Source organism: Caretta caretta, chromosome 5, assembly GCF_965140235.1.
Source record: "Caretta caretta isolate rCarCar2 chromosome 5, rCarCar1.hap1, whole genome shotgun sequence".
Taxonomy (NCBI): domain Eukaryota; kingdom Metazoa; phylum Chordata; order Testudines; family Cheloniidae; genus Caretta; species Caretta caretta.
This window is the reverse complement of record NC_134210.1, coordinates 114146324-114158569: the sequence shown is the minus strand read 5'-3', so window position 1 is coordinate 114158569 and position 12246 is coordinate 114146324. Positions and strand designations below refer to the sequence as shown.

At 41.3% G+C, this 12246-nt stretch overlaps 2 protein-coding genes across 2 annotated transcripts; both read left to right on the top strand.

Annotated features, from left to right (window-relative positions):
- The first annotated feature begins 4441 nt into the window (after positions 1 to 4441).
- LOC142072041 (interferon beta-like) lies at positions 4442 to 5023 on the top strand. Its single transcript, XM_075128258.1, has one exon. The coding sequence runs from the start codon at positions 4448 to 4450 to the stop codon at positions 5021 to 5023; it is 576 nt and encodes a 191-aa protein (XP_074984359.1). The 5' UTR covers positions 4442 to 4447.
- Positions 5024 to 10544: 5521 nt separating this feature from the next.
- LOC142072040 (interferon beta-like) lies at positions 10545 to 11819 on the top strand. Its single transcript, XM_075128257.1, has 2 exons — positions 10545 to 11130; positions 11776 to 11819. The coding sequence occupies exons 1-2, from the start codon at positions 10557 to 10559 to the stop codon at positions 11817 to 11819; spliced, it is 618 nt and encodes a 205-aa protein (XP_074984358.1). The 5' UTR covers positions 10545 to 10556.
- The last annotated feature ends 427 nt before the right edge of the window (positions 11820 to 12246 follow it).

Genomic DNA, 12246 nt, shown 5'->3' with positions numbered 1-12246 from the left:
ACCGGAAGAGGCCCAGCCTTTAAATCCCAGGTCTTTAAATTTTACACTAGTCCAAATATATATTCTTTTCCTGCACTGTGAAAAGATTTTCAGATCATTTTACTGGATTTGTAAAAGTGTCTTTATGTTGATCCATTTATATTTATTCACAATATTAATGTATTGCTTTTATTCATTTTTTCAGAGGTTTTATAATATTTATAAATAAATATTTATTCCTACAAAATAGCAACCTACAGCAGTAGTGATTTGTACTAATTAGATTTTTTTTAAAAAACAGAGACCCAATAAAAATCTTCTCTTGTTTTCCCTTAAGACTCCAGTTCAGCAAAGGACTTGTAAACATTTGCCTAACTTTAAGTACACAAGCTTTCCTGTGACATAACAGATCATTTTCACCCACAACATTTGTAGTTGCAAGTGTTTGGAGCAGTAGCTCATTGTGATGAAATGAAAGGGATGATGGAGACACAGGCATTCTAAGGGGAAGACTTCAGGCTGTCTTGGTACAAAGTTGCTTGTCCCCTTCCTCCCCAATGAGATGTGTGTGTCAGGTTTCCATGTACGCAGACTCCGTATCTCCCCCACCACCACCATCAGGGAGGCTTACGTGGGTCTAATTTTCCCCCTCCACCAGTCAGGTTTGGGTACACTTGGCTCACAAACACTATCAAGCTTGTACATACCCAACCCCTCCTGTCATTCAGGCTTGTAAGCATCTGCTGCTGCTTCCCTTTGCTCTCCCCCGGGTGTTCCCAAAACAAGCGTGTGTGCTTAGGGACTGCATGTTGCACCAACAACCACCAGCTGAAGGAGCACAGTGCATCAAAATTTCAGTTGAGCTGTGAATGACTAAAAATTACCCTAAACCCAATAGTTAAAAATTACCTGAAAGCAAAAAACCATCCATTGGACCAATCTTGTTAGGATCTCGTTGCCAAGTTTGGGTAGATAGATAGTATTTTTGAAGAGCTATTAGTCAGTCCCATCATTGTCTAGCATTAATTTAAGACACACTCTAAATCTGGAGATTTCTTATTTAAAAGTTTTTAAAGAAGTCAAACAACCATTACATTAAATGTTCAAATAGTAAAAAAACAAAGTGTGTGTGAATTTTTTCACTGATTGGGGAAAAACTGCCTTTGGGAAAAAAACCGGGAAGGTATGTCCCATTTTAAATCCCTTTTGTAACACAGTCCAAACCATGGTGTCTCTAGTCGGAGACTAAATTCTTCACAGTCAACAGATGGCAGCATTGCAGAAGCTTTTGCCCTCTGTTCTCTTTAGCTGAGGGGTTCTCAAACATTTCGTTATGTGGGCCTCATCTTACAAAAATTGATCCTTTCCCCTCCCATTCAGGATCAGCTAACATTTGTGTGGCAGGTACACCAAATGCTTACAAAGAAAGGTAGTACTAGAAACGCATTTATATAAGTTTAGCGGTCTTTAAAGGAACGTGGGATCTGCCAGTCCTCTGAAGACCATCACCCAGTACTCCACGTACTGCCACTGATTCAGGAAACTCAGTTTGGGACCTGCTGGTTTAGAGGCATGTACAAGGAGTTAACTCTTAAAACAAATGCCTCTCCTTTCTTATGGTGCAGTTTCTTCCAAGAGCTGTAGCCATCAGCTGTCCAAGTTCTTTCCTGCCCAAATCTTTCTCCTTTCATTCATTCCTTCATGTAGTTGGAGCCAAAGGTTATATTGACAAAACACAATCATCTGAGAATAATGAGAGCAAAATTACCCTGCATGAAAAAGTCAAGGATTACAAAATCACCACCCCCAGAATGTATCCCCTGCCCCTCTGATGGAACATGGCTGTCATATAACACCTGGGAGCCATACAAACTCTTCAGATTCTAACTGCTTTGTTGCTCATGGAGTGCAGTGGGGATCCTCCTGACATTCATCCCATCATATTGTTTATAAGCTGTGCTATGTGGAAAAAATCCATTCATCTACTGAAGAAGCCATTTGATGCCATGTATCATCTAAGATTTCAGGCCTTCCTGTGGGAAAGCCAACCACAGGGGGATAAAAAGGGAGGAACATGCTAATAATACATCCCCACTTCAGCTCACTTTTATCCTTCCGCTGGCAGGCAGGAGGGGATACTCGCAGGTTTCTCCCCAGCCTTCATCATAGAAGCAGATGAGCCTGTGGCTTCTACACAGAACACTAGGTCTTTTCACACAGAGCTACTGAGTTTCTGCATCAGTTGTTGGGACCACTCAGAGCCCCGTTCCGGTCCCTGTCAGCGAGGTTCCATTACAGCCAGGAAACCAGGGCTTCCTTCAGACTGCAGTTGCCTCAGACACTCTCTGTAGGTGACATGGAGAGATGCACCCACCAGACCTGTAGTAGCACTGCCCCAGCTCAATGCGCGTCTGCTCGTTCCAGGCCCCACATGTGGATCATAACTGTATGGAGAACACCCCAAGAGGGAACTGGGAGCATAAGCTTCTGACTCCACGGCACCTCATCTCACCCCACACACCCTTCCATGTGGCACAGGGAAGAGGCATAAGCAGAAGGCTCTACCCCTACACGGATCCTCTGCAGCAGGCTCTGAGGCCCTTGTAACCAAGTTTTCTCAAATAATAGACTGGTTCTTTGCCTACTTGCTGCAGGGAAGATGGAAGTAGGGGTGCTGGGGTTGAGCAGCATCAAGTAATATTAGCAAGTGAATGCATGGTCTCCATTATATACAGTGTTTACAGTTTTGTTCACTGGCTTTCAGCAGCCATACAACAACAACTATTCAAGTACCCCTAAATTATTGTCACCATATAGATTTATTGAAAAAGATGATTTGGCTCCCCTGCCCCGCATTACCCTGTGATTACTTTGTTACCTTATCCTCTCCTAGTATTCATACTACAGTACTTATTTCCCTCTCTCCTCAACATCTTCTCTGGACTTCACCCTCGTGTGGGATAAACATCCCCAACACCCATGGAAAATAATGCGAGAATAGGGAGCGTAGTGCATGGCAATCTGGGGGCTCTGGTAAGTCTGCTTTCTCTGCACTATTCAGAAACTTTCATGTCGCTGATGCAAGACTCTGATAGTTCTTATCAAAGTGCAGGAAGCCTTGGGAGACTCTAACCAAATTAATATGCACAGAAATGTTTTCATGGTTTATTCAGGTGATTCTTCCTTTCTAATTTCAGTGAAAATAGTTTTCTTTTTGGATGAAAACACATTTTCCTGCCATGATGGCAAAATCCAGCACAACAGTCTGTGCTAGGGGAAGAGAACCAGAAAATGAAATGTGACCACAGGAAACAAAGAGGCTAAATCAAAGCTGAAGAATTTCCCTGCCCACGCCAAGGGGAAAACAAAAAAGTTAAGGGAAGGAACTAGCCAAAATGGTGAACACTGATTTTGATTTTTAAAAAATTCTTTGAATGACTACAACTCAGGGACATGCCTGTTAAATATACAAATCAGGACTTCTCTTACAAATCACCTCCTTCTGGCCCCACTGTAAATCACAATCATCCATGTGGGTACCTCTCTAGTATGTGTAACTAATTGCTCATCCTGTTTTACTAATTACCTTCCATTTTTCACCACTGTCAACTACTCAGAGTGACCAATAGGACAACATGTTCACACCATCTAACTGCATCGATTGCTCAGCTTCAGTATATACATTGAGATCTGGAAGTAAACAAAAAATGAAAAAAGGTTCCATTCTCTCAGAGCTCACTCTCTATCTCCTGTGTTTTCCTAGAAGGAAGATACCGATATTTGCTGGTGTCTACATATTAAGTGTGCTTTTCAAGTTGCATGACTGAAGTTGAAATTTACCATTATTTTTGGGAGGCCTAACATAGGTGCTGCCATACCCCCTGGCTTGAAGTGGTTTCCTTCATATTCACGGTTTACAGTTTGGTTCAATGGCTCTCAACAGCCCCACTACACAAACTGTTCCAGCTCCCCTGAGGCCAATGCTTTCCTCCCACTTCCTCCAGGCCTCAAAACTTTAAATATACCTAAACTAGTTTTGTCTGTCAAATGCAGGAAGTGATGAATGAGAAAAGTGTAGGGTTTGATGAATTGGCGGTCTTCTCATTACCACTTCTGAAGTGTGGATGATCTTATTATATTAGATCTTTAAATTAATGCATCATGAAAAGCCTGTATGTATGTGGATCCAGCATAAGTGAAAGGGGTTTGGTCACTTTCACAACAATACAAAAAGGAGGAAGCGTGGTAAAAGAATCTAGAAAGCAGTGAATTATACAGAAAGAAAAAGACTGAAGCCTCCAGGAGGGAAAAACCTTTTAAAAAAAAACAGAAAATGATGAAACAAAAATTCTGCAGCCAATTATTTAAAGTCAGAGACATGAAGGAAAGACACAGCAGTCTACATAGGACCCTCAACAAACTCCAGGCTCAAGGTTCCACACAAAGAAAAGAAGTGGAAGACATCGGCATGACCACCAGGTGTTTGCTGCACATTTGCCTCATACTGCTCTTCTCCACTGAAATCTCATCTCAGCTCTGTACCATGCTTCACTTCCAGCAGAACAAAGTGAACAAAGAGAGCTTGGCGCTTCTGGAGAAAGTGAGCGGAAATCTCCCCTCACAATGCATAAATGAAAGGGCAGCTTTCAAACCCACCCAGGATGTCCTCCAACTCCCAGTGTCCCCGAAGGAGAATGCCAAGGTGGCAATTCAAGAGATCCTCCAAGAGATCTTCAACATCTTTAGCAAAAACCTCACCCAAAGTGCTTGGGATGGGGCTTCCATAGTCAGGTTCCAAAATGGCCTTTACCAGCAAATTCAGCGGCTGGAGGCATGTTTGAGAGCACAGACAGAGAAGGGCTTAACCAACCCAGAAAGTCAGGACCTCCAGATCACCAGTCGGAGAGTGAAAAAATACTTTCAGGGGATAGATGCTTTCCTGAAAGAAAAGCAATACAGCCTGTGTGCCTGGGAGATCATTCGCGTGGAAATACCCAGATGTTTTGTACTGATTGACAAACTCACTCGAAGGCTGAGTAACTAAGGTACAGTACAAAACTTTTCCCTGGAGTAAATGAATTCACATTAAGGTAATTTATACAGCTGAACAAAGATAACGGATATTTTATAACTCTGCTTATATAGGGCCTGATTCTTCTTTCATAGGATCAGTGGCCAAATCGCAACTGATTTCCATGGCAGCAGCTTTAGGCTCTTCCTGTCCTGTCCTGGAAATGGATTTTCAGTGACATGGATTTACTTTTTGGTGTTTCTACTATTGTTTATTTGTTTATTGTTTATTTTTGCACATCTTGATAATCTCTCACATATCAGTACTGTTGTGCAGTAGGGAATTGGCAGACCATGCAACAAAGTACACATATGTGGAATCCTTCGGCACCTCACCAGCGCTTTGTGGTATGGGAGGGAAGGAAGTATCATTATCCGATGACCAAAGCACTCTGACTTCGACATACATAGTGTGTTTCTACAATTATCAGCATGGCTATTAATTAATTTGTCCTCATGAGAACTATTTCTAGTATTCCAAGGTTTGAGAAGCTTCCTGGAGACTTTTTAAAAAAATATGAACATACTAAAAGACTTGCGAGCTTACGTGTGGAAAAGATATTGTCATTTAATTTCTTGAGATCAATTCAGTGAAAATTATACTTTTTCCCTTTGTGTTTGAACTATTTCCAATTTCATTTCAGCTCCGGATGCTGCAACTACTGAGGTGAAGACAGACGGATGCAGTGGAATTCCTCCTCTCTGCAGATTCTTCCCACAGTGACATCTAACCCTCCATAATGGTTGATGTATTATGCCGTACATTCACTCTCATGAAATTCCAACTGCACAAATTTCATTTCATGTGATAATATTCTGTTCATTTACTCAGGTTTAAAATGCAAAATGAAGGATATCGATGCAAAAAAGTTACAAGACAATTAAGAATTTTAAAAGAAAGGGTTGGACCTTAAACATTGTTGACATTGTGTGTTTGCTTTATATTTCTATGATCTCTTCTCTGATCCAATCTCACCTCTGAACTGTAACATGCAGTATAACCACAGTATAACAGCATAACACATGTGAACTGGAACAGCTTCCAAACAAGCTCCCTGAGGCGGGAGTTCCAGTCAGAGATTCCAACATAGACTCATCAGCCAGCTGGGCATCTGGAGACAGGTTTGGTTGCAATGATGGAAAGCGGGACTCTTTTACTAGGACGGAAGGACGGACCTTCAGCTCACCAGGATGAAGGTGAAGAGATACCAGTTCTTTCCTCTAGCAGACAAGCAGTTCAGCATCAGCGCTGGCAAGAGAATCCAAGTGGAATTATGCAGTTTTCAACTACAGGACAAAGTCTGTAGTTTGTAGTTTTCAACTACAGGACAAAGAAGTTTAGAAATTAAAAATACCAACCTGTTTAGAAGGACTAACTGAAATCAATGAACATTTTAGACATGATTTACAATGAGATGCAGTGGAATTTTAAAAGCTGTTGCTACTATTTATTCTATTTGTGCATTGTGGAAATAGTTTCAGATCATTTTATGATATTTGTAACAGGATATTTATATCAGTCTATTATTTATTGCGCTTAATGATATTTTATCGTAGAATAATTGAAATAAATTATTTTCTTATACAAAATGGAAACAGAGTGGTAATGATTTGCTTAAAAAAAAATCCAACCAAACACTCTATTATTGTTCAGCCTTAAAACCCCAAGTCCAGAAACTATTTATGCACGTGACTTCTAGTATGTGACCCATCCTACTGGTGTTCATGCTTCCAGCTGGGAACATACTTAGATACACGGATGAATCAGTGTGCAAGTTCACTGTACTTCCATAGGAAAAAAGGAGCTATGGAGTGATAATTAATCTTTCCACGATAACAAACCATGCACCACACCTGATCTCTGCCTCTTTTTCCTCTGCTACTTTTTCCTTGGTTGTTTTCCCCGAGCAGATAACTTCTTGTTGTGGATGTTTGGTGGAGTAGATGTCCTGGAAGAGGCCAAACTACTGCTGGCGGGGGGGGGGGGGGTGCCGGGGGGAGAAGAGGGCACCAATCAAGACAGTATACACCTTCAAACACACACCAGTTAAGCTACCATTTAATAAGCTACATTTAATAAGCTACATTTAATAAGTTACAAAAATATACATTCCATTCAGCACAGCTTATTTACCAGCCATTTAAACAAAAGGACATCAAATGCATTTCTAGCTAGATTGCTTCCTAACTTTTTACAGGAGTTCTGAAGAGCATTCCTGATCTGTTCCCGGCAAAAGCATCACACAGACAGACAGACAGACAGACCCTTTGTTCCCCCCCACTCCAGCTTTGAAAGTAACTTATCTCCTCCTTGGTCATTTTGGTCAGGTGCCAACTTCAGCCTGTCGGCGTTACAAGGGGGGGCTCATCCAACATGTCAACTGGGAAGTCTTTGAAGCTCAGAATGTGCTTTAACATGTCCTCTCCCAGAAATATACCCAGAGGTGTTTACCTCTTCCAGGGGCCATGTAATACCTTTAGATTACAATACGGAGACACTTTGCACAGGATTCTAACACACTATTGCTCTTTAATTAATCACTCGGAAATACAGAAAATGGAACAAAAATTGTAAACCCTATCTGCAATTCCCTGCCTCAGTTTCCTCAACACACCAGGCCATTCTATGAGCCTGTATCAGAATCACTTGGGGTCATCCAACATCCTTCTGTTGCAATGCATCACTTATATGCACAAAAACAGAGCATTCTCCTCCAGCTCACATAACCTGGCCTTGGCCAGTTCATTCCCTTCCTTCCTCTTGCCCAAATGTCCTGTGGGTCTTCCCCCTAGGATTTCTTTTAGAACCTTTTGGTTTTGTCATCTGTCTCTTTGTTGACCTTCAGTAACTTTCCACTCCTAACCCCCATTCTCCTTAACACCAACTTCGCCAAACTGGTTTCCCAACTCGGAAACACAGTCTTAAAGTTAAGTGTCCCCGTTGTCCTCAGCCTAGTGAGTACCTTCTGGAGGTCCTGTCCAACCGGATGGATACACATAGAAAGAGGTTTCCTATGATGAGGAAATTTCAAGACAACAACTTCATAATATCACTTTAAAAGTAATAAGTCTTACAGAGACTCCTCCCCTTTCCCCCGGCCTCCGCCTGACACACACACACACACACAAACAAACCAAGCCATATGAATCAGGCTTGTGTACACTCAAGTCAGCAATTCTATCCCCCAGTTTTCTGACCAGCTGGTGCCACCCCTCCACACCCTCCACATCAGGCGTGAGTGCTCCTTGCCACCAACAACCAGTTTGGTGCACAGAATGGATTAAACTTTCAGTTATAACATCAACAATGCCTAAAAATTACCTAAACCCAACATTTAAAATTATAGTAATCAACCTGCTGGTGGCATCAGATCTAGTGAGGATCCTCCTCTCTACCAAGTTTGGTGTAGGTGGATAGTAGTTCTGAAGAGCTATCAGTCAACAGCAGCACTGCCAACCACATAATTCAGCCACAGCCTGAACATTTGAGACTGATTCAACATTTATGAAAAATGTTTGGCCCTTTGTAAACATTTTCTGAAATATTTGTACGTGTGAGTTTTTGTTGGAAAAGAACATCTCTGTAGTCAGAAAGTATAAGAAACACTCATATAAATACATATTTTAAAGAGACTTTTCTCCAGAAAAGTTCATGCAGCCATCTGGAAAGCAGTTTTGAATTAGAAAGCAACCATCCCAGGAACAGACATAATAGCATTGACTCAGGTGAACCATCACACAGGACAAGTAGCAAATTATGAATAGCAAATACTCATAGGGAAATGAGTGTGGTGACGAGGTCCTGAGCAATCAGAGTGGAATGTGTATAAATCATTTGTCAAATCACTTTAAATAAATCCATTAGCAAATTCTGAATTTATTTGCAGATTTGCCTATTGGAAAAGGGGCTAAACTAATCTCTTATTTCACATTCAGGTTAAGATGGCTGACACAGAAGAAAAATATTCCAATAAAATTTCCTGCTCTTTTCACTGAAATTTAAATATACAGGATTTCATCAAATTCTAGCAAATATTTCACCCAGCTCAGTCTGCATCTAACCTTTCCCAGAAAACAGGCTCATTGCTGATGAAAATATGCTGAGAGACTTTGTGTCTTTATTCCCATAGCTTTCTTACTTGAACAAGAACAGCTAAGATTCAGATTTTTTTAATTTCTCGCTCTTTCATATAACTATTATCTCCTGAAGCTTCAGCTTGCCAGGAAATGCACACGCAGAACTCCCAGTGGAGTAAATGCAAGATTGGGGTGCAGCGCCTCTGGCATGATTGGGTCCCTTATATGGTATTCTTATGTACAATAAACTGCCTTCTTTACAGTGACGCTTCCAAATCGTTTAGGCAAAACTCTAGATTATGATTTTAAAAAGTGCTTGAGGTGATGGGAGAGGGAGATGTAAAAGAAGTGACACGGACAGAAATATGGTCATGTTTTCTTCTTTTCCTTCTTTAAAATTAATATGAAAATATTCCTTTTCAATTTTTGGGTTGAAAACCATTCCCCTTCACTGATGGAAACTCCAACATGACAGCCTAGTGCTATGGTATGAAAAACAGAAAGTGAAACTTGCTACAGGATGCAAACTTCACTCATCAGCCCACTTGAATTTCAATGCCCAAGCTCAGTGAAATGCACACTGAAAAAAAGAATAAAGCTTGAATGGTGAAAAGGGAAACACGTTTGAAAGTAGCATTCATTTATGTCAGTCACTCTAGCATATTACCAACCATACAGTCTTTGCAAAAAGAAAAGGAGGTCTTGTGGCACCTTAGAGACTAACAAATTGAGCTGTAGCTCACGAAAGCTTGCGCTCAAATAAATTTGTTAGTCTCTAAGGTGCCACAAGTCCTCCTTTTCTTTTTGCGAATACAGACTAACACGGCTGCTACTCTGGAACAGTATTTTCAGTTATCAGTTTCTTAAGTAAACCTCCCAGTTTCTCAGTGCCCTCTGTCCATCCTCTGATATTCCCTACACACAGGGATTTTCCTCTCTCATCAGACGGATAGTCTTGCTGATGTAACTTACTGATCTAACAGATGTTTAGATCTGCCTAGCACTACTAACTACAGATACGTGGGAGTAGACAGGCAGGTCCCTACTCTAACCTATAACTGGAAGAAAGAGTTAATCATCACTCTTCTGACCCTTTAAATTTTCTTTATCTAAGAGGGTGGGGCGGGGGGCCCTCAGGAAAGAAATATAGGGATTCTTTCTTCTAAAAAAAGATAATGACTGTGATTTTGTTCTTCCAATGACTTGTTCGCTTCCACTAAATAGAAAGGAGGAAAATGAAAGTAAAAACTTCAAGCAGGCAAAAGCTTGAAAAGTAGAAAGTGATGAAAGAAAAATCTCTTGCTACAGAATCCTTAAATTCCTACTTAAATTCAGAGACATGGGTCGAAAACACAAAAGTTTACAGGAGACCTTGAACAGGCACCAGTTGCTCAAGTTCTACACAAACACAGGGAATCTAAGACATCATCATGATCAGCAGGAGTTTGCTGCAATTTTGCCTCGTGCTGCTCTTCTCCAGTGAAATCTCATGTCTGGACTGTAACAGGCTGCATGTTCTACAAATCAGAATGAACAGCGAGAGTTTTGAGCGTCTGGAGAAAATGGGTGGCAACTTTCCCTTCCAATGTCTAAATGAAGGGATAGCTTTCAAGCCCAGAGATATCCTCAAGCTCCGACTGTCCCACCAAGAGAATGCCAAGGTAGCCATCCAGCAGATCCTCCAAGAGCTCTTCCATATCTTTAACAACAATCTCACCCAAGCTGCCTGGAATGGGACTTCCATAAAGGAATTCCAAAATGGACTTCACCAGCAGATTGAGAAGCTGGAGACATGTTTGAGTGCTGAGATGGAAAAGGAGGTAACCTACCCAGGAAATGAGAACCTCCTGCTCACCAGCCTCAAACTGAAGAGATACTTCCAGAAAATAGAGGATTTCCTGAAAGAAAAGCAATACAGCCGATGTGCCTGGGAGATCATCCGTGTGGAAATACCCAGATGTTTCCTCATGCTCGACAAACTCACCAAGAGACTTGAAAATGAAGGTACCATCTTTTCTTTTTTCCTAGAAAAACTCAAATAATATTATTTGAATAAAACAGCTGGTGAAAGATGGGTGATAGGGTTATAACTCCTAATACCTCGGGCGCAATCTTTCTCCCATAGTAATTTTATGCATACAGCTATTTCAAACGCATGCTCAAATCTTTTCAGAGTAGCATATAATTTAGTGCTTCTCTACCACACACAATATTCTATATGAAAAATATACCAATATATCATAACTGCTAACTAAAGACAAAATATTGTTAAGTGATAACTCACTGTGCCAAATAGAACTTTGACCAGTAAGTATCTAAGTTGCGGAAAAGAACAGTGAGAAGCCCCCTTTCAACAACTGCCTCGTTAGACAACATTCCAGTTAGGACACCAGAAAACGGGGGGTCTGTGTTCACACTCTTCTATCCCATCAGCTCATTTTGCACATAAGGATGGCCGAGGGTTCTTATTCTGCTTTTCTTTCTTTTGTTTACCGCTAAATTCAACAGCTTTAGTAACAACAAATTGTGATAAGATGACAAGTGCACTAAGGCTCAGGATTTAGGATTTGACATCTGGGTAGAAAAAGATGGCCTCTATTTGGCATTTGAATCTCTCCATGTTTGAACCATTCCCCTTTTTCATTCCAGCACGTGATGCTTCCAGTAATGATGCTATGAAAACAGCTGAATGAAACTGCTCCTCCACTGGAGTCCTTCGTCTCTAAACTGATTCTCGAATCAGCAGCTTTCGAGACTCCTGTCATTCCATCTTGAATTAAGCAAACTGCCAAACTTCAGCTGCACTATTTATGTCCTCCTTGCCATTATCAGACTGACTTATTCAGATGAGAAAATGTTAAACAGAAGATTTTGCTGAAAATAGCCCAGAGAAACCCAGAAAGAGACTGCCAAAGTGGACATCCAGGAGATCCTCTAACAGATTTCCTACATCCAGGGGTGAAAGTAACTTAAAGGACTTACCAGTATGCCACAGTCCTGAGCAGGGGGTAGGGCCTCAACCAGAAGAGGCGTGGCCTCAACCGGAAGAGGCCCAGCTTTTAAATCCCAGGTCTTTAAATCCCGGGCTACCAGCTGCAGAGGCGGCTGGGTGTGCCGGAG

Bases quoted from the DNA above. Each gene is read 5' to 3' on its own strand.
- LOC142072041 (XM_075128258.1), top strand. From the start codon at position 4,448: ATGACCACCAGGTGTTTGCTGCACATTTGCCTCATACTGCTCTTCTCC.
- LOC142072040 (XM_075128257.1), top strand. From the start codon at position 10,557: ATGATCAGCAGGAGTTTGCTGCAATTTTGCCTCGTGCTGCTCTTCTCC. The intron at 11,131-11,775 runs GTACCATCTTTT...TTTTCATTCCAG, and splicing joins CAAGAGACTTGAAAATGAAG to CACGTGATGCTTCCAGTAAT.